At 34.1% G+C, this 26,519-nt stretch overlaps 2 protein-coding genes across 2 annotated transcripts in view; one reads left to right on the plus strand and one right to left on the minus strand.

Moving 5' to 3' along the window:
* LOC129223166 (uncharacterized) overlaps nucleotides 1-26,519 on the plus strand; it is a 128,879-nt gene that overhangs the window by 80,208 nt on the left and 22,152 nt on the right. The window lies entirely within an intron of this gene.
* Nucleotides 592-2,387, minus strand: LOC129221892 (G-protein coupled receptor moody-like). The gene has a single exon (XM_054856264.1). The coding sequence runs from the start codon at nucleotides 2,343-2,345 to the stop codon at nucleotides 1,368-1,370; it is 978 nt and encodes a 325-aa protein (XP_054712239.1). The 5' UTR covers nucleotides 2,346-2,387; the 3' UTR covers nucleotides 592-1,367.

Genomic DNA, 26,519 nt, shown 5'->3' on the forward strand with positions numbered 1-26,519 from the left:
GATCGAGTAACGCTCTCTGACGTCACAAATAATGAAACTCGGGCCATAGGATGATATTTGATAATAATTTGTTTTCTAACGTTCGCATGCAGAGAAATTTTTTATTTTGACAGGGCAAAACTGGATCCGGTAACTTAACTGTTTTACTGTTACACTGTAATTTCAGAAGAATCAAATTACGAAAAAGTGGTCAACAATGAATGCTTTCTACTGGAGTTTAGGGTTCATCCACTGGAGTTAGGGTTACAATTTCAACTATCAAAATATCACCAAACAGGCAATCGCTTCGTTCAAATGTAGAAGCAATTTTCACCCGTCATACTTTGACGGGAGATTTTCTAGTAAGGTATAATGAGCATTGAAAAAATTTAAGTAATATTTTTTGTTAAGTTATTAAAGCAAAACGTGAAATCTTTCATTAAACAAAGTCTAGGGTTTTGACAGCAATGCTGCCAGTATAATTGCTATCTGTTTAATCCCAGCAGAGATCTTTAAAAAATGTAAAAAGTAACATTTAAGTGCAAAATAAAACCGTTGAAAAACATGACTATTAACTCTAGTGACCAAAGTGGGCAACAAAGAGAGCGGGAAAACAAAATCCAGCTTATAGTTAAAGACAATAATAGTAAGTTCTCAAAATGCTATTAAAAAAGAGTAAAAGTGTAAAAATGAGAAAAACGGTTTAAAATTATGTTTTTTAAATTTAAAAAAGACTAGACAATCACAAACGATATGAAATTCCGTCGTCATTTCCTTTTTTGAAAAAATTGTAATATGAACTTTTTCCGGATGCATTTTTTTAAACTTCAATTCAAAAACAATATTGATAAATAACATTAAAACTGAGTTTCAAAACATTAAACAGCGTAGCTTCTTTATTTCATTGAGTCAAGATAGTTCAAAAGCTTTGCTGACAACTCTTGTGACATGTAAAACAGCTACTTAATTTGAGCACTGGCTAGTATTTCTTAAGACGTCGCGTATAATTATTACAATACTATGCAGGAGAATAAAAAAATATGTTGAAATGGATTTTTTTTCTTTTTAAATTTTTTGTAATATACGTCGTTGGACATCGAAACCAAAACAATAATTCAATGGAGGGTTCCAGTGTTAGTCGACTGAGAGATTAAAACAAAACTACAGCTCGTCGAGAATTTGAATAAAACACTTAAAATTACGAAGTTTCAAAATTTAAGTTTACAGAGTAGCAGAACAGATGCAGTTCATCAAAATTTCCAGATTAAATTTGCAATTTCATACAGTTCAGAAAAAAAACTGTAAACTAATTTTAAAAAGAGATTCTTACTTTATTTCGCAAATCGGCGAAAATCTTTTTTTCAAATCGGAATTCAATTAAAGATATTTCATGTCGTGTTCGGCCTTCTTGATGAAATACTAGAATTCGACGCTTGCTCTCCCGCAAACAATTCTGAGTATGCTCTTCTATACTCTCTGCTCATGACAATGTAAATTACAGGATTTATAATACTGGATAAATAAATTCCCAAGTACCCAAAAATGTTCAAGATAGGAAAATCATCTTCCTTTTTGAAGATTTTAACCAATGACACGGGTAAAAATGTGAATACAAAAGATAGAAATAGCACAATCAGCACTTTTAGTATCCTCAGATCTTTTCGTTCTCTTTTTTCTCCTGATTCTTCTGCATGCCTGTAACGCTTATTGAAGCAACAAGTTGTCTTGGAAAATGAAACAGTATTCATTTCTTTCATGGGGAGAGAATTTTTTCGCAATGCCTCAGAGGCCCGATGGACAACGCAGTATATTTTTGAATAGCAGAATACAAAAATAACTGATGGCAACACGAAGCCTAAAATGTAATAGAATGTTTTAGGTGATTTTCCATTAAGTGGAAGAATAGTACAGGTTCCTACTCTGGGGTCATAGCCAAACATTCCCCATAGTTGTAAAAGAGGAAAAAGTAAGGTTATTAATGTCAAAACCCATATGGCAGCAATCATTAAGAACACCTTCGTTGCAGTGTATATCTTCTGGTACAAGTTAGGATACACTACTAGCACGTATCTGTTCACAGCAATGGCTATGATGCTTTCTAATGAAACAGCACCATTAGAATATCGAAGAAGCGGGAATAAAATGCACAAGGATTCCCCATAGTTCCATCTTCTTTCGAAAAACGAAAGAGCAGACATCGGCATGGAAAACATACAAAGCAGCAAATCAGCAGCACACAGGTTGATGATAAATGCTGTGGTGGCATTTCTCAATCTCTTACTTCTGGAGAGGGCCAAAATGGATACAACATTTCCAAAAATGCCAAAAATACTGAAAGCTGTAAAACTCAGAGCTGCAAAGTCCATCAGTGCAGGAGGATACTTATCAAACACACTTCCTAAACTCTGATTGACAAAGATATCCGTGCTTATACTGTCTGTTTCGTTAACGTATATGTTCGGGTTTTCTCTTGGTGAAACAAGAGTTGAAATATTTTCGTAATAGTCTGGTAAGTCATCTTTGAATTCCTTGCCTACTGATCGTTCGTAATCTGAATCATCTTCAAATGTAAATGCCAATTCTTCATGTCCAGACATAACAGCAGCAAAGAATATTACTTTGTAGGACAGGATGATGATATCGAAAAATTTCCTTAGTCTGAAGATGCTAAATTTTTCTGTTTCTTCTTCGGTAACCAATTTATTTTGTTAAAAAAACCGTTAGGTTTGCTCGAAACATTCAAATGGATTCACACTGAAAGAAAAAAAAAGAAATGTCTTATTCTTTAAGAAATATTTTAAAACACTATTTTACAAAGTCAAGAAAAACATAATATGAATTGATATTAATCATAACTCAAAATATCATGTAATTTAGAAAGATTTTTTTAAATAAAAAAGAACAAATCATATATTTTAATTCATGGATCATGTGGATGCATCTTAGTTGATGAAAACTTCAGCCATTCAAAAATTAATTGCTTAGCGTCATTTTCACAAATAACATAAAAACGGGTGATTAATTTGAATTACATTATATTTGTATCTTTTTTCTATTTAAAAAAGTTAAAAAAAAAAAAACTTTTTTATTTGATTACAACTGTCAATACAACCGTATGGAATGCTTCAATTATCAGCAGTAATGTAGTACTCTGGGAAATATTATTTGAAAAACGTATAAAAGACATTTATTAAAAGTGAAATCTTAACTTTAAAATATCATTTTACAATCAGTAATTTGTGTGTTACACTTATGATAAGCACCTGTGTTGACATTTGAGTGCGAATTTTTCTGTAATTCGTTAAAGAGGTTGCTTTGCAAAAGTCGCGAATGACCCTTGGAAATGTGTATAGGATTATTTACTCACCATAGTATAGTACTCAAAAGGACATAAAACAGCATCATCCACTCTTGGCTTTAGCAGTTAAACGCTCTCAAAGTTGATGATTTTCAAAAAAAAAAAAGGTCATGTTTCAGTGTTAATAACTCTGCTCAACGGATGTGAGATACAGCTGCAGTTATAGTCCCTGTGGTGTAGTTTTAGGTCTGTGACAGAAACCCATTTCATCCAATCATCTTTTTGAATTACATGATCTCAGGGTAGATAATTTGAAACAAAATAATCAAAGATTTAGGTTAATTACTCTAAAAGGCCTGAGTCAATAACTTGTCGGGTCTAATCAGTTTTCTTAACTTAACGATCTCAAAAATGATGGTTTCAGTTAAAAAAAAACACGCGTTTTCACGAGTTTACATGCGTGCTACACAAAGTCTAATGAGCTCAAGCTCACGAAAAATACTAGAATATATCAACAGTCAACTGTAATTTAAGCTCCCGAAATTTAAGGATTCCAGTGGGATAAAATTTTCCACAACCTTAACCAAAACATGTCAATTCGTCTCGCAAAGTTGATCCGCCATTTTAGAGCATTATTTTTTGGAGATCATAGGTCCATAAGATTTGGATCTTGGAAGCTGAAAATGTTTGCATTATTAGTTTCAAAGGCATCTACACTGCTCAAAACAATTAGGGGAGCAAGCAAACAAGTGAAGAAAACCGCCACGTATTGGCGAGACAGCCACGTATTGGCATACAATGATAGTACGAGCGTATCAATGCGCAATACAGAAAAAATACGTAAAAAATCAGGAATTAAGCTTTAATTCTTTGAAAATATGGAAAAAATATGAAGAGATGATTTATGGCAACAATTTTGTTACATGTAAACGATGAAAAAAGGTATTGTTTAGACATGGTGCATAAGTTTTAATAGGAAGTGTGGTGTCCTCAAACAGTTATGACTACTGCAAACCTGTTAGTCATGGATGCTATGAGGTTATACATCGGACTTTGGGGAATACTATTCCACTACTCAAGAAACGCAATCTCCAAGTCTCGAACAGGATTAGGCGGCCTTGGTCGGCAGCAATGCGTCGTCCGAGCATGCCCTAAACATGCTCGCCTGGATTCAGATCAGTAGAGCACGCTGGCCATTCCATACGCTGTATTGTTTTCAGCTTCAAGCATGTTCTCCACCAGACGAGCTCTTTGCGGTCGGGCAATATCATTCTGAAAACAAAGGAATTTCCAGTGGCTACAGCGTAAGGGATGACATGAGGTCGCAGTATCTCGTCTGCATATTTTTGGCCCGTCAAAGTGCCATTCCGAATTGTTCTTACCTCTAGGTAAGATTATCTTTTTCTATTAGCTGGTTTCTTGCGGTTGGCTCTACTCTGCAACGCAACACAACCATTGAACTACAACAAAAGTGGACTGTATAACTTTTATTATGCTTAAGTTCATACACTTGAGAGCAGTATTCTTTCAGCCGCTCTGACCTTAAACTCCCTGAATTGGTTGCAGCCAGAGGTTTTTAACTAAACATAGGTGGCGCTTTAACATACCGGGCCACGTTGAAACATATATGGTTTCAAAAATTATATGATAAACTATAGAAAAAAAAACAATTGAGAACTAACTACTATCAAGTATACATTACTGGCAACAAATATGAAATACACATTATTAAAGTTTGTAAAATAATAAAACAGATGTAAAGAAGCCTTTTTACAAAACAATTATTTACCAATCCATTAGTAACAGTCACCTAAAGTTCATCAGTCCATATTAGGCAAAACTGCTAATTTATGAATTGGCCGGCGAAAAAATCCAGTATCGGTCTTTATGTTAACAACTCGCACATTCTGATCCGAACCAGGGAAAACTTCCATTACTCTACCTAACCTCCACCTTAGAGGAGGAACGTTGTCCTCTTTAATTAAAACTAAATCATTTACTTTATTATTTGATTGTTCTCGTACCCATTTGGATCGCTGTTGCAACGCGGAAACATATTCATGTAACCATCGTTTCCAGAAACTCTGAAAAATCTGTTGAGTTAATTTCCAGCGATAAGAAGGGGGAATTTTTTCGTTGAGAAGATTTTCTTCTGGTGTTGAAGAAAGCGATGTACCAACCAAGAAATGCCCAGGAGTAAGAGCAGACATTTCGGATGGATCCTCTGACAAAGGGCTCAACGGTCGGGAATTTAAACAAGATTCAATTTGTGTCGTTAGCGTTGAAAATTCTTCCAAAGTCAATTTTTGGTCTCCTATTGTACGTTTTAGGAGAGATTTAGCGGATTTGACAGCTGCCTCCCAAATTCCTCCAAAATGAGGGGCGGAAGGTGGATTAAAGTTCCATTTAATTCCCTCGTTGGCGAAATAATTATGAACGGGTTCTTCCTTCTGGAGAAGTGCAATAACTCTATTCAGTTCTTTATTTGCAGCTACAAAATTTGACCCACAATCCGAAAATACCTCACTTGGTTTTCCTCGTCTCGCCACAAATCGTTTTAGTGCAGCTATAAAACAGTCTGCAGATAAGTTGCCAACAATTTCAATGTGCACAGCCTTTACGGCTAAACACACAAAAATACAAATATAAACTTTTAAGGTTCTAACCCCGCGGCCAGATCGCGGTTTTACTAGAAAGGGTCCTGCAAAGTCTAGACCGGTTTTTGAAAACACTCGTGATGGCATTACTCTAGCACGCGGCAAATCAGCCATCACCTGGGTTGCTGTTTTTCCCTTGAGTTTGAAACACTTAATGCATTTCCAAATTTCCTTTTTAATGGCCGACTTAGCGTTAATTATCCAAAACTCCTTACGTATAACAGATAACAAAAGAATAGTACCCGCATGTAAATATGTTTCATGATAGGAGCGAATGATAATGGTAGTTAAGTGGTGATTCTTTGGCAGGAGAATGGGATGTTTTCTTTCATTTGAAAAAGGAGCATTTTCCAGTCTACCACCAACACGTATTACACCATCTTCATTTATAAATGGCTTTAAGGAAAGTAATTTACTATTGGCAGGAAGTGGTTTTTTGTTCTCCAAATGAAGATACTCAGTGGAAAACTCTTGCTTTTGAACTATCCTCACCAAAATATTTCTAGCGGCTTTCATTTCATCACTAGTCAGATAGCCAATGTTTCGAATTTTGGGATATCGAGCATTTTTAATGAAACGTAGGCACCATGCTATCATGCGGCGTAATTTAACATATGATGAAACTTTAACAATTATTGGAAAATCAACAGACGATGTTCCATTTAAACACGAAGCCTTTTTTCGCTCTTCTTTTAGAGCGTCCGTTGACAATGGTACTTCTACATGTGGAATTTCCTCGTGTCTAAGCCAAGGAGGACCAGACCACCATAAGTCAAACTTAAGCAGTTCAGAGGGTAAAAGTCCTCTACTTGCACAGTCTGCTGGATTTTGGTCTGAAGGAATCCAGCGCCAGTGTTGAATAGGAAGGATCCCTTGTATTTCAGAAACCCGGTTAGCAACAAATATTTGCCAACGTGACGGCTCAGATCTTAACCATGCTAAAACGATTGTGGAATCTGTGAAAGCGTGTATTGCATCAATTTGAATATGTAATGACGAAAGAACGCTTTGTAGTAAATGCACTAACAACACAGCTGAGCAAAGTTCAAGGCGCGGAATCAATATTGTTTTCAATGGTGAAACACGAGTCTTCGATGTCAACAAGCTAACTTGATGACTGGACGTATCAGAAGATTTTAAGTAAATTACTGCAGCGTATGCCTTCTCAGAGGCATCACAAAAACAATACAGTTCAATATTAGACGCTTCGTGCAAAAGAACTCTTCGAGGCACAGTTACAGGTTCAAGTTGAGAAATATCGTTGCTATAGTTAATCCATCGCTCCTTAAGCTCCGGAGGCACAGGATCATCCCACGATAACTGACATTTCCACAAATCTTGAATCAAAATCTTTGCAGTTATAATAAATGGCGACAACCAACCAAGGGGGTCGAAAATGCTTGACACACTAGACAAAATAGATCTTTTTGTAGGGAAGGCTCTGTGCTTATCCGAAAAATGAATGTTATACGTAAAGTCGTCGAGCGTTGGGTTCCATCTCAATCCCAATACTTTAATAAATTTAGAATCGGCGGTACTAGAAGAACATGCGGACAAGCCCTCTGATTTGCGTAGTTTTTCCAACACAAACGAATTGTTAGTACACCACTTGTGCAATTTAAATTGTCCTCTTCTAAGGAGATCATTCAGTTCATGGATAAGATCAATCGCCTCCTCTTGCGTTTTAGCGCCAAACAGGCAGTCATCAACGTAAAAATTATGCATGATTAGATCAACTGCCTTTGGAAATCTCGCTGCCTCATCAATTGCCAGCTGTTTAAGTACTCGCGTAGCTAAATAGCTAGCAGATGCGGTACCATATGTGACAGTACACAACCTATAAGTCGAAATTGGTTTAGTGGGGTCATCCCTCCACAGAATTTTTTGAAAATCTCTATCTGCATCATGAATCTCTATCTGGCGATACATTTTTTGTAAATCACTTGTAATTGCAATGTTATGACATCTAAACCTCAATAAAATAGCGAAAAGATCGTCCTGCACCTTTGGACCATTCATAAGCGTATCATTTAATGATACACCAGATGTAGTTTTTGCACTAGCATCAAAAACAACTCTTAATTTTGTGGTGGAACTAGACTCATTAATTACATGATGGTGCGGAATACAATAATGAGCATTTTCTTTGCATACCGTATTGTCGATTTCCATATGCCCAAGATCGAGATACTCTGTCATGAACTTTTTGTATTGCAAATAAATGTCAGGCATTTTTAGAAGTCTTTTTTCTAGACTATGAAACATTTTAAATGCGGTGACCTTGGAGTTACCTAACAGTTTTCTATTAGGTTTAAACGGAAGTCTAACAGAATACCTTCCTTCTTTATTGCGCGTATAATTTTCTAAGAAATGCGTTTCACAAAGCCTTTCTTCCCTTGTAAGCGATTGTGTTGACGGAATTTGTTCTAATTCCCAAAACGACTTAACTAGCTCATCTGTACTAACACTTAAACTATTAACAGAACTAGATTCTAAGTCACAACAGCTGAGCGTTGTGGCTCCTGCGATTATCCACCCTAATCTAGAACATACTGCGAACGGAAGATTTTCACCCCGTTTTATTACCTCTCCGTTTACAAGCGAAAAAAATACATTTACCCCAAATAGAATGTCTATGCTTTCTTTCTTAAAATAAGAGGGATCTGCTAACAATAAATCCTTATACTCATTAAAACATTTCACAGGCGTAGTTGAATTGGGCAATTCCCCACAAATTTTATCAATGACGTAAGCGGAGGTTACTATCTTAAATTCAGTGTCAAAATGAGAGGAAAATACTAACTCGACTGCTCCATTGCTTAGCGTATTATAACTTCCTAAACAGGAAACTGAAATTTGAGCAGGGTTAATTTTCAATCCCAATTGCTTGGCACATTCTTTCCTAATGAAATTTTTTTCTGAGCCCGTATCCAGCAAACATTTACAACTTATCCACGCATTTTTAGAATTTCTAATCTTAATTACAGCAGTGCATAAAAGAACAGATGAATTGCTATTATTCATACTAGTTCCCAATTGATTACCATATGAATTATTTGCACATACTATAGACGTAACTTCATTTTTGCGATTTAAATCTAAACTCGTTTCTACTGAACAAGGAATAAATTCTTTAGCACTTACAGGAGGAAACCTAGGTATCGACCTATTTTCATTTTCTTGATGTAACATACTGTGGTGCCTCTTCCCACATTTGAAACAAGTATTACCGCTTTTACATTTTCTAATTAGATGCGCATTAGAGAGGCAATTAAAACACAGTTTATTTTGTTTTACGAAATCAAATCTTTGCGGTACGGATAGACTGCGAAATTTTACACACTTTGATAAGTAATGATTATCTTTACAATATGAACATACAGAAACCGCAACCAAAGCGTTAACTTTAGAACTTGTGGGCTTTTGTACTTTACCGACTGAACCCTTACTGTTTTGAATTGTTCTAGCGTAACTTTTTAGAAACTCTATTAAATCCCTAAGTTTCGGAATTTCAGAATTCTTTGACTGGCGTTCCCACCATAATTTAGTGGAAGTATCTAATTTTTGTAATATTAAATACAACATTAAGGTATCCCCAAATTTATCAACCGATTGACCCAGCGTTTCTAATGAACGAATTATTTCATTGACATTATCTACGAAAGTCAACAAAGCAGAAGCGGATTCATTTTGAATGCTTTGAAGATCCAAAAAGCGTTTAATGTGAGCAAAAGTTTGCTCTCTTGTATTTGAGTATCGTTCATCTAACAAATTATACGCAATTTTAAAATTACTATCAGATATTGGAATAGAATTTACAATTTTCGCAGCATCACCTTTTAACGAGGTTTTTAAATATTGAAGCTTTTGAGCATCAGATAGAGATTCATTTTTTGTTACTGTTGCATTAAAAAGATCTTTAAACGTTAGCCAGTCGATAATATTGCCACTGAAATTGGGCAAGGAAAGTTTCGGCAGCTTTATTGTTTCACTTCCCTGATTTGTTTTATCTGCGCTATTTAAACTGCAGACGTTTAACTCCGGTTTCTTCTGCTCGTTCAGTTTTTTCTCAGCACGAAATTTAATTAGTATTACTCTTTCGTTATACGCAAAAACATTTTCTAACTCGCTATCTAATTCTTCAAGACTTTCAATTAGCGCTTCAACCTTATAGTCAATATCTTTCAATTCAACCTCTTTTTGCTTTAACAGTTCTAAATCTTCAGATATTTCCTCAAAGTTAACGTTTTGTTCTTTTAGATTGTCTTCAATTTTCTTTACGTAATTTGTCACTGCTCTTCTTACGATAGAACGTTTTGCTTTCACGCGTGTCAACTCAATTTCACTTTCCTTCGCGTCTTTAGACATTTTCTGGTTATTTAGCAGTCACTAATTTCAAACTTGAAATTGCTACTCACCTCCTTTCATGTACAGGATTCGAATCGTAATGCGTAAGTTATTTCACTCCATGCGTCTTCAACTTGCGTTACATTTCTTCACGAGCCATTCTTTTTAATGTCCGGCTCGACTGACCATGTTCTTACCTCTAGGTAAGATTATCTTTTTCTATTAGCTGGTTTCTTGCGGTTGGCTCTACTCTGCAACGCAACACAACCATTGAACTACAACAAAAGTGGACTGTATAACTTTTATTATGCTTAAGTTCATACACTTGAGAGCAGCATTCTTTCAGCCGCTCTGACCTTAAACTCCCTGAATTGGTTGCAGCCAGAGGTTTTTAACTAAACATAGGTGGCGCTTTAACACGAATGATATGCAGGTCCGTACGTCCGCCTATGCAGAATCCACCCCATACCATGCAACCATTTTATCTGTATTGTGACCTTTCACGAAAGAATGTAGGGTTATTTCGAGTGCCCCTATCCCTCCAAACCAGAACACGTCGGAATGCTATTTTTCTCGGAGAAGACTGGTTACGAACATTATGACAAAAAAGCCAACATTTAGGAGAAGATTGGCGTGAAAATTTTGGCGAAAGTCGCGTTTAGGTGTCGTAGAGGCAATACGTCGCCAATACGGAAGCGCTGCTCTTTTCGCTACGCTGTGTCGTCCGCGTCTTTGGAGGTGGTGAAAGTAATTAAGCCTCAAGCCGTTTTTCGGAGGGAGGGTCGCCAGCGGGGTGTCGTCAAGCACAAGAGAGTAGCTGTTTGTAAAATAAGATTCCGAAAATATCTACTGTCTCATCTGTTCGCGAATGTGAAAAAGCTATAAACTAAAAGTCTTAGATGCTTAAGAATATTAATTATTGAAATAAAACAGTGAATTCGGTTGCTATAATTTGCTATTAGTGCGTTATTTTTATTACAATATGCTGCTTAAAGTTGGAAAAGCTGCAACTAATTTAACGCATTTCAAGTTTGACTTACAATGAGATTTTATCACAGATTGACATTATCATAAACTTATTACTTTTTTTATTCTGAACAACAGGGGTGCCCACCGGGGGTCTGGGGGGGGGGGAATTATGGCGCGAATTCCGCCATGAAAAAAAAATTTTCGGGGGGGGGGGGAGATTCCTAAATTCATTTCTTCAAATAGATAAATTTAAAAAATTCCTGATTTTTTTTAATTTGAAATATTTACTTTTATTTTATTCTGTTTACATTTTATTTCATTTATTTAATCAGTTTGTGTGTGTGTATGTGGTCTGTCATTGGAACAGAACTTTTCTAGTAAAATAATAATAGTAATAACTATTAAAAATAAATAAATAAATAAAAAACATTAATAAATAAATAAACTAAAAGGAAAACGCTTAAAAATTAAAAAAAACGGAAAGAGGGTTGGGAAATTTTGATAAATTTCGGAAATTTAGAGGTGTTTTGCTGTCAAAAAGTTTTTTTTTTTTTTTTTTGGAAAAATGGAAAATTTGAATATTTACAAATTAAAATGCAGTTAGCTCGTTTTCTTAGAAAACATCAAAAATATATGTGCCATTCATATTATTCTTTCTTTTTAACAGAAACATATGCCAAATGTTTCTGTTTAAAATATTATCACGTACCTTTCTTTGTTCAAAGCTTCAAAAATTACCCATTTTATTCTAATCATAATTCATCCGTTAGTTTTGAATGAAACGTGAAATTATAAAAGCTAAGTTCTCCATTCTACAGTACTAAGCATCGAGTCTGCTGCTGATTCATTTTAAGCGCAATTTATGAAGAGTTAATTGAAAGTGCCCATATAAAACAAGAAATCAATGAAACGGAATCTAAGGACTAAAATGTTCAGCGGCTATTTGCTGTTCGGAAGGAATTGTGACTTTATTAATTTCGTATTTTTCCCCCATTCTTCACTGTTTTTCTACTGCATGTACGAAACCTACAAATCAGCTTATCACAAACATTAAATTAAAAATTATATATTACCATAAAATCTGATTTCAAAGAATCAAAATAGAAAGGTCTTGAGATAAAAACCGTTCATTTCATATACTTATGCATTCGATATCGTGTTTGTACACTAATATCATTGTCTTGTTAAATTATTTTTTTTATTTCATTCATTTATTTATTTATTTATTTTTTTTTCAAATTAATTTTTTAGGTCGAGAAGTAGCGGATAAAAAAGAAAAAGACAGTTTGAGAGAGATAAAATTGAATATTATAAGCAAAAGAGTTTAAAATTTCAAATACTCAAGACTCTTTTAAACCTATTGCTGATTGAATGCTAATCACAACCAACTGAAAGCACTATATCATAACTTACTCATTTTTAATCATTATTGAGCAGAAAAGAATCTGTTCGATAAATAAAAAATTTTTTAATGCACACTTTTTCCTTCACGCAGTAATTCTAACCTTAAAAGATAGAAGAGCAGAATAAAGAACATAAGAGAAGCAGAAGAAAATCATCTTGCGTGCCCCTGCACGTTGCTTTCTCTGCCACAAACGGGTAACTCAAGTTGTAACTAAACAGAGAGGTTCCAAAGCTCTTTCTGTTGACCGCTATCCGATGTTTTCCGTTTTTCTCGGACACCCTACCTAGTTTGTAATAAGTAAAGAGTAAAATAAATCGGGTAATTTAATACTTTCATTTGAATGTTCCAAAACAGAGTGAATCAAATGGTTAAATTTTACTGAAAGCGTTCTAAGATTTAAGGAAAATGTCACGGGAATGAAGATTTTAGCGGTCTTAAAATATTGATTTTAAAACATTAAATAACGACAAAGAAAATCCTTATTATTGGCTAATTTTTATGATTGACTCAGTTCGATAGGCTTAACTCCATTAGAAAAAATTTAAAGTGGTGGGATACTTTATTCATGCTCTAATTAATTTAAACGTTACGAAATGCAAATCTGTTAAATTCACAGCCTTTAATAATGCAAATAAATGTAATGTTTTAATTGGAAGGCCGAATTTGTTGTTTTGACAATATTTTTGTGTTCGGTTTCGAATTTTTCATTATTAAGTAGTTGCATTAGCATTACCCCCAAAACTATTTAAAAACTTAAATGATGTTTTGTAATCTTTGTGTTCATTTTATACACATTTATTTAGCGATCAATAATTTAAATACTAATAACAGTATTAAGCAGAAGTACTGCATTAATAACAATGTCCACTTTTATTACAAAATTCAAAATGGTTTGTTGGGTAAGGAGGGAGTCTTAACACTCTTTTATTTTGTACATTACTTCAAAATGTTTCTCGCTAAATGACCACAGTAATCGCCTCTGGAAATTTCAGTAGTCATCAACTTGAGTCAAGCAAATGTTTCATGTATGAACATGCTCTAAAAATTTTAGTACTTAATAAAATTTCTAATTCATACCTTATAACATTTACTATAATTAGAAAAATTAACTTCTTACAAATCAAATGCGGTTTATTTTTCTTACAAAACATCAAAAATATTAAACATTCAAAAATATAATGCAATCCATATTATTTTCTCTGTTTAACAAAAACACATGCGAAATGTTTCTATCTGTTTAAAAAATTAGCACGTAGCTTTCTTTGTTCAACGTTTCAAAAATTACCCAAATTATTCTACTCATCATTCATCCGTTAATTTTGAATGAAATGTGATTTCTGAAAAAGTTCAATGCATTTTTATTATTATTATGATTTCTTATATTTGGAAATTTTTAGACTTTCAACCCAACTACCTAAGAAATTGAAACGAAAAATTGAAAAAAAAAAAAAAGAGAAGAGAAACCTCTGGGAAAGGGCCCTACAGACTTTGTTGTAGGGGGACCCAAAAACTTATATATCCGGACCTGGTTTCTTTTATGAAGTTTCTCTCAACGTAACTATAGGGCTACAAGCAAATAATGGTGGAATAATTTCTCTTCAACTACATATTGAGCTAATAATCAAAATATTTGAGGAGAATCTCCTAAGATTGCTGTTCTAAATTTAGATTATTTTTTCATTACGTATTTCTTACTTACAACATAAATGATTCCTTAGGTATTCCTTAGACAAAGATTCCTTAGGTGAGAGAGATTCGTTATGTCATTTTAATTGAAGTAACTATTGGGCTACAAGAAAATAATGGTTAAAGAATTTTTCTGGAACTACATATTGAGCCAATAATCAAAATTAATCTTATTTCAGTTCGTATTCATATGAATGTACTTTAAATAAAGTTTTAACATAAATCACTTTTGTGAGAATCACAAGATTTTTTTCAAAAGCATACGAGTAAAATCCTTTTGTTATAGAGAATTATATACCAGGAATTTTTATGGTATACATTTGGATATGGCGTTAAGGAATACTACCGCTCAATTTATATAAAAGCAAATTTCTTCATTCTACAATATTGGGCATAGGATCTGCTGCTAGATTCATTTCAATTGCAATTTAATTAAAAGTGCCAATATACAACAAAAAATTAATGAAACAGGACTCCAATGACTAAAATGTTCAGCGGCTATTTGCTGTTCGGAAGGAATTGTGACTTTAAATATATACTCGTATATATATATATATATATATATATATATATATATATATATATATATATATATATATATATATATATATATATATATATATATATATATATATATATATATATATATATATATATATATATATATATATATATATATATATATATATATATTCATTCTTCACGTGTTCTTCACGTGTTTTTGTGTGTCATGTACACAAAAATTCGAAAATTGAATTAAAAATTATAATTTACCATAAAAAATTAAAAAATTCATTTAAAAAAATTTCAACACACACACACAAGACAAAGCTGAATAAAAGTCAACTTTTGCTGTTCACCAGTAGTTGCATAATTTTTACTGACTGTTTGCAGCTTCTTTTACTTTTGAAAACCATTTTGTAATTGAAATTACTTTTCAATTATGTTTATTGATTGAAAGATTATTATGTATCACGTCAGATTTTTTGAGAAAAAACTTTTTTTTTCATGTAAATGTTTACCTATTTATAAATTTTGTATGATTTGTTGGAATTCAAAATCTATTTTTTTTTTTAAATTAGATTTTTAAATGTATGTCCCAGGCAACAAATTATTAAAGTTAAAACTCTGCAATTATTTCCTGTGTATCACTAGTCATTGTTGTATTAATCTTTTTCTTTAATTTATAGTAATTTCTCAGCTCGTTATGTTTCGCTTTAATTTGAATTTTCACAAACACTAATGCAAAAAGTTAATCAGATGGTTGCAATTTAATTTCCCTAATTCAGATATTCTTGTGACATTTGCATTCCGTGAGTCGTTTTTTTTTTTTTTTTTTTGTTATTATATTATTTCTTTCAATTCATCTCATCAGAAACAAGCACTCGCTTTGTCATGACTATAAATAATAAAATACTGGAAAAAGTCATAGTTTCCGCGTCAGCTTTATGTTTTAGTTTCGGGAACGCTTCTTTTACAGGCATTAAAGTGAGCAGATGGGAGTCAAATTCATCAACTAAAAAGTTACAGCATGCATTGCACAACGGTTAAGTAAGGGCTAAGGGGGGAGGTGAATGTGCTTTCACAACCATCCGATAAAAATGTTGAAAAATTAAATATGTTTATTTTTTGGACTATTTATGTATAATATTAGAAGAAAAGATAGAAGTGAAATATGCTTGTGAGTAAAAAGTCCATCAATTCCGCAAGTGTACTTTTCTTCCAAACGCAATTTAACTGCACAGTTGGATTTCAACAAAGCAAATGCCCGCTGCACACATCTGGCATCCATTCTTCAGAAAAAAAGCCAGGAATAGAGAACGATCACAAACTATCTTGCTATCATTGATCGGACATCGGGGTGGTAATTAGTATCCCGTCGTGTCTGTGGTCATGTGTTCCCCTCAACAAACCTTGCGCCCCTCTTTTTTCTTGGAATTCCGAGTCAAAAGCTATAGCAACCCAAGCAACTTCTGAGCCAATTCCGAGAAACTCCAATTCAACATTGGCGCCAAACGCGTGCTCACTTTCCCTGTATGTTAGCTTTTGTGTCATACCATCATTATTAGAAGTCGTTGTTTTCTCGACAATACACTCACGCAGTGTCCAATCTTCTACTTTTGCTATCTTTGGTGACACTCCAGACTGATTTGGGACTCATCTGTAAACAGCACTTGGCTCCAGTCATGTTGCTCCCAATATCGATGTTCAACAGCTCATCTTCTTCAGGCCGCACGGTAGCGTGGGGTCAACGGAATGCAGACCATTGGCCTACGTGCATAGAGCCCTCCCTTACGAAGCCGATTACGTACTGTTTGGATGGATATCCCTCGTCCTGTTGCCAAGAGCAACTGTCTTTGCAGCTGCGTAGCATTCTCTGTTCTATTTCGACGGCCTGTTATCAGTATATACCGGTTATAAGTTGCTTCAGTGGCGTGTGGTCAACCTTACCCTGGTCGACGTCTAACATTTCCTGTCTCTTGGCGCAATCGAATTTCACAGTTACGGCAATAAAACAGACGTTTCTTCAACACCCCAATTTCTGCCCGTATCTCCTTTTTCTGGTTTTTGATGTAATGAACAGTGATTTGCATATAAATTATTCTTCTTCCGTTTTCTGGTGGGCTTTAAATTATGGATTATTCATTTTATGTTATTTATTAGTATACATATTTGCGTAATTTTGTTAAAACCATGTACTCCCCAAAATTGTTTTGAGCAGTGTACATTTCTACACCTCTATAAAATTTTATCCAAGATGATTGAGCGGGACAATATGAAAAGGCAGGCCAGTTGATGTGGATTGGCTCTAATGTAACATTATGCACAATTCACCAGCATCTCCAAATTGGATGAAATTTTAGAGAGGTGTCGAGATTTCTTTGAAACTAACCTATACAAATTTTCAGTTACCGAGATCCAAATCCTGAGAATCTTGGATCTCTCAAGATAATGCTCCAAAATGAAGGATCAGCTTTGTGAGACGAAGTGCCATGTTTTCATTAAGGTTGCAGACAATTTTATCCCACTGGAAGCCTGACATTTTGGATGTTGGTTGGTTCTAGTATTTTTGTGAGTCTGAGCTCATTAGATTTTGTGTAGCAATCATGGAAACTCGTGAAAAGCATGCTTTTATTCTGAAATCATCATTTTTTGACCGTTAAATTAATCAATCTGATTAGATCTCATAAGTTTCTGACATGAGTCTAAAACTAAACCACGTGGAGTAAAATTACAGCTCTTGCTAAAAGATATTTGACTCATTCCTTTTAGAGTAGTTGACCTCAATTTTTTATCATTTTTGTTATCCACCTTTGATTATCAACTTTGAAAACATGTAATTTAAAAAGTTGATTAGATGCCATATGTTTCTATCCTAGACGTAAAACTACACCACATGGACTATAACTGCATTTGTATCAGTTATTGACCCGTCACACACAGAGTTATTGAGCCCGAAACTTGAACGTTTTTTGAAAATTATCAACTTGCAGACCTTTTAAATGCTAAAGCCAAGAGAAACCCTTGCTGCTTTATGGCTTTTTTATCACTAAACTATTTTGAGTAAGTAATTCCATACGTATTTCCGAGGATCACTCGTGGCTTTAGCAGATATCCGGACATAAACAAGGCAAAAAAAGTATCGGAAATAGAATTTTCAATTGACCTTTGCCCTCAAAGACATGCGTGAGCCCCCAAATTATTTATGCTGGCATGGAAATAGGTATTAAACAGAATCCACATCTTAAAAAATTGGCATGGTTACTCATTCCTTTTGAAGTCCCCTACTCAAGGACAAACAAACCAGTTTTTTAGAAAAAGAATCTTTTCGTATCATAATACTAGCAATATATTCTGAAAGTTTCAGGAACATTGAAGGCATCAACTATCAAATTTGTCTAACTTTAAAAAAAAATGACTCCTATTTGAATTACACAAAAATTTTAAAAAATGATGTGTTGCAAAGCTGGGAAATAGGACGAAAGCTAACGGGAAAAAAAATATATACCGAAAGAATACTTGTCGATACATCGCTAAACGGTCGCCAATTTATAACACCACTTCAGTCTGTATTGAAATTAACATTGATCGGCCACAAAACACGAGCAAATATTCATTTTGGAATACTGGAGAGCAACCAAAAGGGAAGGTGCACAACTGATCCCCTCACTGTCTGTACGTGCAAAATTGCAGCCTTTTTGAGCAATGCGAGATAAGTGCATACATGCTCACATACTTTTACACGTACATGCGAACGTCACGAAAAAACTCATGATAATTAACTTGGAAATGCTTTAAACGGATGTAGGGTTTGTCCCTACCTTCGGAGATACATATGCATCTGTAGATGGGTTTAACTAAGCAACTCACAATACTCATTCGGGTGTGAGAAAAATTGAAATTAAGCAAGAAAGTGTGAGTGAAATTGTTTTCCCGATTACTCCATCTTCTTCGTGAAGGAAGTGAGAAGAGATTCAAACTAAAATTTTAAAATCGTGAGCTAAACTCATTGTCAATATGGCTGCCTGCTAAATTTTCTTTCTGTAGACTTAATGAAGTTTTTTGTCGGCTGAATATTTAGGTGTTGTGTGTGTTTTTTTCCAGAACTGTACATTTAAAGCAATGTGTTGGAGTGTATTTATGCTTCCATTTGCTTCGAACACAAGGGTCGTATAGGCATTACTCGAGAAAAATAAGCTGCTAATGTTGCCTTCATAATCGCCATAAAGAATTCTTGATTCAAATTTCGTTTAGAATGTCCGAACTAGATGATAAATGACGCTCACGTGGTTTACTTTGCATACTAAAAGTAAATCCCGATTTGCAAGCTCAATACAGTTATTTCAATGCCAACTCTTTTTCATGTATCATAAAGTTTGAACAGGCGTCCTCTTTAACATTCTTACCAATTCCACTGAAACTTACACTATCTGAATGAGAAGTACGCCAGTAATGTCGCTAAAAGCAAAAAATGGAACAAAGTGTCCGTGTTTGAAATTTTTTCCAAGAAAAATTACCCTAGAGCGCTACATGGTTGCCTTGATTCATTGATGATGTGACTGATTTTTATTGAAAATTATATGCTCGTCATCCTATAGTGATGATGGTGGCACAGAATTAAAATATTTTGAGACGCCCACCAGTGAAGGTTTTGGCAAAGAACGTGTAAAGGGTAAGCAAATCTCCCTATATCTCCTTTGCTTATCTTAACCAAATCCCTTTTCGGATTTGAAACTTTATGATCTGCCAGAGTATGTGCGATGTAAGCGAAATTGTGGCATGAGTGATAATATGGCGTTTAAGCTGAAGAAGTTTTATTCAACAGAAGTGAAGTCGCACTGTTATATTGCAAACATGATGTTTCTGTTATTACTCCCTATGTTATGTAGCATAGTTTTTTTTATGTTACTGCACTAAAGTTATGTCTATACCTTAGAGCAGAAATTAGTAACTGAAGGGAGCAAGTCCAATCATTGACTTAGGAAACGCTGAGGTGAAGATCCCAAGTCACATGTTTCAATTACGACGAATAGGGGACACGTTTTGCGTGAAACGAGTGGAAGAAACCTGATTTCTTCCAATATCTTGATTTAAAATATATCGTGAGACTTGAGATACTTGCTTTAAGATTTGAAAGCATCATTATCTCCCCCTTTTATCCCTTTTCAGTGGTATATACTCAAAAGGGTGGCAAAATAAAGTCATCCTAAGCACGCGAAAAACAATTTAAAAAATTAATATTTATGTCTTCAGACCGCGCATTGGCAGAAATATTGGATAAAAGGTAACAAATGGTCAATTTTAAATATTTTAATGAAAGTCCAAATGTTTAAATTTTTTATTCTAATGTCATTTAAATGCTTCCAAAACAACAACTTAAAAAATTCTTAATGTTGGATGTACCTCTCAACAGAATTCAGCCTGAAGTAGATGAATAATAAACGTTTCATTTATACATCTTTTATAAATAAATACATGCTGAGAACAAACGATGGACTCGATTTCAAAACACATTTATTTTTGAAACTATTACACATATTAGAATAAGTGATACGCAGCGGCGTATACAAATGGGGTGACCAAGGGATTCGTACCCTCCTTTCAATTGTTTAATGTTTTGACTCTAAAAAATTTATTTTGGGGCAATTATGCAAATTTGCACACTTACACAAACAAAAGTCGGTCTACTAGCCCCAACTCGCCGCATTGAAATCAATTTACACTGGTTTAAAAATGGTTTCATGAAATAATCCGAATAAGACGTCGTTTGTTACGTAGAAGCATGGGTTATTCAATAGCCGCGTTCACAACTTATTTTTCGACCCGGTAAATCCCCGCTCTGGCTCCGCAAAAAAAACCGATTGAAAAATTCCCCGTTTCCATGTAAAAAGAGGTTCTCCCATTATACCAGAGAAAGCGGTTTTTACCCAGCATCCTTAGCGGCTAGTAGACGAACTTGTTTTGCGTAATGCATTCTGGGTAAAAACACCGCTTTCACTCCAAAAGCTAGCAGAAGTAGAAAGATTCCACATAAAGCCCGCTGATAACCGAAATGCGGTGAAAAGCAGGTTTTTTTCCGGGGTCGAAAGTGTCCATGGAAACGGCCCTAATGTTAATAAGTTTTGGTAAATTGCTCTACTATTATATGTTTTATAAGAAAATAACTAAGGATGAAAAAAAATACTTAACACTGCAAAAAAAAAAAAAAACTTTCTCTTGTGCAACGCGTTTGGTTTGGCAGATTTGAGACTGGAAATACACTGACAGTAGCGAGACACCTACGTGGTTACGTGACAGCTTACTCAGAGATGTCAAACCAAAAACGAGAAAATTATTTAACATTCTCCCACTTACCCCTTCGCATACTAGTTCTGATCCCTCCTACTTAAAACTTCTTGGGAAAAAAAACTTGGTCTATTTCTCTTTAAATTCACCTATTTATTGCGATATGTGCTGCAGATTTGAAAATATGTTTTTTTTTTTTTTTGATAGTCCATCAATTGCGATCTCTGAATTTCATGGCTTGCACCCAAGCTTCTCATTTAGGAGCGTTGTGAGCCCCCCTACCCCCCCCCCCAGATTTACAAATGGTTACATAAAGTATTGTAGTGAACAAACAACAATAAAGCATCATACACACAAGGAGGATAGTGGAATCAACATTTTGAAAACGTTGCTATCAACTAGTTGAATGTCGTTTTGCGTTGCCTTCACACGAGGAAACATTGCTTAATCAACTTTTCTTCTAATAAGCCGAATGTATTCTAGCAGCTGCTCCACAACGCCGTTAAACTTGAACCGAGTTGACTCGACTAGTTTACTCGTGTGTAGAGCAAGCGTTCTTCAATATCCAACTGTGTAGTCAGCTTAAGTCGATTACACTGATCAAGTCAATTACACTGATCGGGATGAAAATGGTAGCTGCCCATGTGCCTGGCTTGCCGGACACAGCAGGAACAGTTGACAGTTGTGTGAAAGATGACCAGTGATTCCTGCACTTTTCTATCTGGTTACACTTCCTAATAACTGTCCATTCAAAAGGTTATTCAACTAAGTTGCGTCATGTGAAGGAGGCCTAAGGATTTGAAAACGAACAAACAACTTGACGTTCTCGCGTATATCATCCATTGACAGTTCGCTATACAATGCTTATGAGACTTTAACTGTCTAGTAGTCGTTCTCTTAAACAATCTATTAGTTTTATAGGCTAACATTAAACTTGGTGTCCATGCAAATAATTTAAGCTTAACTCTGTTAATTAGTATTTTAAAGGTGAAAGAGAAACTTCTGTTTTCCGTCCAGTACTCTAAACCTTTCCAACCATTTATATGCTAATTTTCAGTCACGTGTAACTCGAAAACGAGAAAATCGAAAGAAATTAGATCCCTAACATTAGATTCTTCGCTCACAAATCATGTAACAACTATGTTTAAATATTTTTTCTCGAAAAAAAATCTATATCGTCCCCTCGTAACTATAATACAGAATAAAATAATTTTAAATATCTTTTAGAAAGCGATATTTTTCGTCGGAATTTATTTAAAACGTTTTTAAAACTAAGGATTTAAGGCCTTCGCTACTTATGGGATACTTAAAAGCTACTTAAACCTTAAAGTATCCCATTGTTATCAAGTCTCCTCCTAAAACTCGCATTGATTGTAACCAAATGAAACATCTTTACTTTCTTTTTTTAATGTGTGAAATAAATCAAACTTTTCAACTACATAACATAGTTTCTTGAAAAACAGAATATGCTCTCGGTCATATAGAATGAAGGCAAAAAAAAAAAAAAATGAGCGTGAACAAAGTCCAGGTTTTCCCCACCATCAATAGGTGCGAAATAAAAAAAAAACGTTCAGTGGTATATACATAAAGCTACAGCCGAAAGTAATTTACTACTATTTAAAAGCAGTCGAGCCTGCTTAGTGGAATAGCAGATTTTCTACAAATTTTTTTTTCTAATGAGCGGGATATTCCATTGTGTGGGATCAAAATGGCAAATTACAGTGGTTTGGTGCATTGATGATTTCTAGCAAAAAGCGGAATTTTCTTTTAAATTCATATTTTAGTATGCAGACCCAACTGTAAAAAATTTAAATACTTTGCCGTTTTCAACAGCCTTTCTCAAATAGACACACTACATATTTCTGAGGATTTAGTTTTCGTACATTTGCTACCACTTTGCGTTCTGAGAAATCAAAAAGCGTTTCAGCGTGTGTTTGCTCAGAACTGCAAGAGTTCATTCACCTTTCGCAGTTCCGGTAACAGGTTATACAATTTAATTGTCATTGAACATTTAAATAGAATTATTATCTTCATTTAACAAATCATCCACTGATTTCGCAACATTGAATTTCTTAATCCTTCAGGAATTATTATAGGAACCGTCTTCATTTAAAAGCAATGAGGACATAGCATCTAAGACTGTCAGAGCTTTACTCTCTGTCTATCTCTTCATTTACTGACTAAGAATTGTTCATATTGTAAAGTTAATTATTTCATAACTAATTTCCGGATACGACTCCCAATATTTTGAGTAGTTTGTAAAGCTCCGCTATTCTCACGCTATGATTTAATTTATGTTTGTTGTCTTCATTATTCAGGTATTGTTTGTATTGTATTAAAGTTGATTATTTTATAACTAGTTTCAGGACATTTCTATAACTATATTAAACAGTTTTTTGTTCTTTACTAATCCCAAACTGATTTTTAATTGATGTTCTTTGTCTTAAGCTTTTGGTATTGCTTGTATTTTACTGTTTGATCACGGATTGTATGGAATAGGCAAACATCCAGTTAAGGCGACTCCATCTGAATTAGGGGGAAATAAAAATTTTATGCGCGTATTCCACTCATTTGAATGAGACTCTGCTTAGTTTAGAGGCTAACATACATCTGCAAAATCTGACATCCCTGTAAACTAATAGATGCTTCCATTTCCGCGTGCAAACCGGATTTTTGCCTTTCCATACAATCCGTGGTTAGACAGTACCGAAGTTATCTATTTTATAACCAACTAGTGTCACCCGTACGACTTTGCCCGTAGTAGAAATTTAAAAGGTCATTTGGTTCGCCTGTATGTTTAAAAATAATGGATGATGAATTTCTCGCCAATTTGTTATATTCATTTGCTTGCCCATAATACGGTTCCACGTTATGGTAATTGCGTAATTTATTCTTCCGCGTTGTGATAATTTGCTCGGTAAAATTTTCTTAAAATTAGGATATAAAAAGAATAAAATCGAATCTTCGAAAAATCGCTTCGAGGTACACATCCTATGCTACAAACTAATTTTGTACAAAATTTTATGAAAATCGGCCGAACGATCTAGGCGCTATGCGCGTCTTTGAGATCCAGACATCCAGACATACTTACACCTTTAGTAAAGAAGATATCCGAACGATACTATAACTATTTTGAGTAGCTTTTGAAGCTTTACTATTATCAAAAGCTATGGTTTAACTGATGTTCTTTGTTTTAAATTATCCTAAAATTTTTATTCCGACTATTTTCATAAAATTTTCTTTCATTAATCATTTTATGGAAATTCTTAAATATCTGGGTTTATGTAACTAACTGATCTTAAACTGTCGAACTTTCTGCATTCGTATAAAATGACTACCACTATCCCCACCTTTTAATTCAGTTAGATATTTTTCTTACTCGACATTTCAACCTAATTTTGCTATTTTTTTCACGTTAACTATCATTTTAACGAAAATTGAAGTTTTTGAAACTTGTCGTTTCTGTTTCTTTAGTTAAAATAATGACTGATCTATTTCATGAAAGTTATTCTAAACATACATTGAACAAGAAAAAATATTAAACCATCGCCAAACTTCCAGGGAAAGTCATGACTTCTAAATCTCTAGATTTGAGAAAAACCTAATTGAAACTTTCGATGATTAATGGAAATTTAAAAAAGATTATTAAAAATAAATAATATTTTATTGATGGTAGTATATGTATATCCTACAACTGGTTAACTGATGTAATTTTGCCGATGCGTTACTGGTTTATATCGTGAAAACTTTAATTGGAAACTTTATTTGACTGCATATGTACGTCGACTGTTTTAGTTATCTCTACTTGAGCGACGACTTTTATTTTTTAGATGTATTAAGATTTACTGTCAAACAACTGTTACAATAAACCCCAACTACAAAACTACGAATTTTGTACAAAATTTAAAGGCATTACAAATTGTGAGAGTGAATTAGCATTAACTCCATTGAATAACAAGCCACATCCTAATCAGTAAAATTAATTGAAAAAAGTGGGGCTTCCGTGGCTCTATGGTAGAAGCTTCGCTTCACGTGCCGGAGGTTGCGGGTTCGATTCCCGCCGGTGCCCTGGGTGTTATTTCGTCTCTATGTGTTTTAAATCTTTCTTGTGTCGTCTTATCTGTTAATAAAGACGTCCAACCTTTCGAGGAAATGGCACCAATCTTTTCGTACTAGTTTATTACGGACACAAAAACAACAATTGAAAAGAGTGACGTTAATAGCTTAAAATGTATAATGTGATAGGATTCTGGTTCATACTATTTTGTACATAATCTGTATATCATCAAGAATAGTTTCTTTATAAACTCCCGATTATCGTGGAATAGGGTGGCACGGTAACCGCGGATAAGCGAAAACCGCGGATAATCCGAACATTAGGTAAACAACGATACTTTGTGCATATATAATAGCTAAAAATCAATAATAACACTCACACAAACATTTAAATTATTCTAAAAACATTGCTACATTGCATATACTAAAACTGAATATAAAAAACATATGTAAATATAAAAGCGAACAAGAACACAATCATAAGTTTAAAAGCAAAAATTGTGAAAAGATCCGCGGATAATCCGACCGCCGATAATCGGGAGTTTACGGTATATGTATTTGTTTCAACTTCACTGCTTTACATTATGAAGTTGCTTGGTATCTACAACAGTCAAACCGCGTATTTAGAAAGGTAATGAAAGACATAAAATATTTAAATGAGTTTTAATAACATGACCAAACGAGTAAAATAAGAAAACAGTAAATAATTATTAAACTTTTAATTACACAATATACAGCGCGTCAGTTTTTTTTTGCCTGCAATACCACAATTTTTCTATTGTTAATTCTAGATGCATGCTTTCAGTTGCCAAAATGGTCAAAATGAGATGAAGATTTAAGATATTAAAAATTTTCAACGAAAACAAAAAGAAGTGAAAACTGCATATATACGAAATACTGCTTTTTATAGAATTCCCAAGTCACCTACATGTTTTCAAAGAAATCAAATGCATGAAAAAACAATTAGAGTGGGAGAAATTTGACATTAGTACGTTTAATATTCGCAGAGATATGAAAATCAGCATTTCGTGTGTTCGTATTTTTCACTTTACACTCTCAGTCAATTACACCTTTGGGAGAAAATATAGTGACCAATAAGGGCTTAAAATTATATGGGTGCATTAGGAGTGAGACATCGATGTCGATGTTTTGGAAACATCGATGTTTTACTTTCGATGTTTCTGGACCATCGATGTTTTGGTTTTGATGCTTTTTCGATGTTCATGTTTTTGCATTTTAATTGAAAATTATCATAAAATTTGTTCCAATTTTCTCGCTAGGTAATTAAGTTTACTTATAGAGTTGCCAAAAAAAAAACATTTTTTTGGCAACTCTA

Source organism: Uloborus diversus, chromosome 5 (genome assembly GCF_026930045.1).
Source record: "Uloborus diversus isolate 005 chromosome 5, Udiv.v.3.1, whole genome shotgun sequence".
In the NCBI taxonomy this organism is placed as follows: domain Eukaryota; kingdom Metazoa; phylum Arthropoda; class Arachnida; order Araneae; family Uloboridae; genus Uloborus; species Uloborus diversus.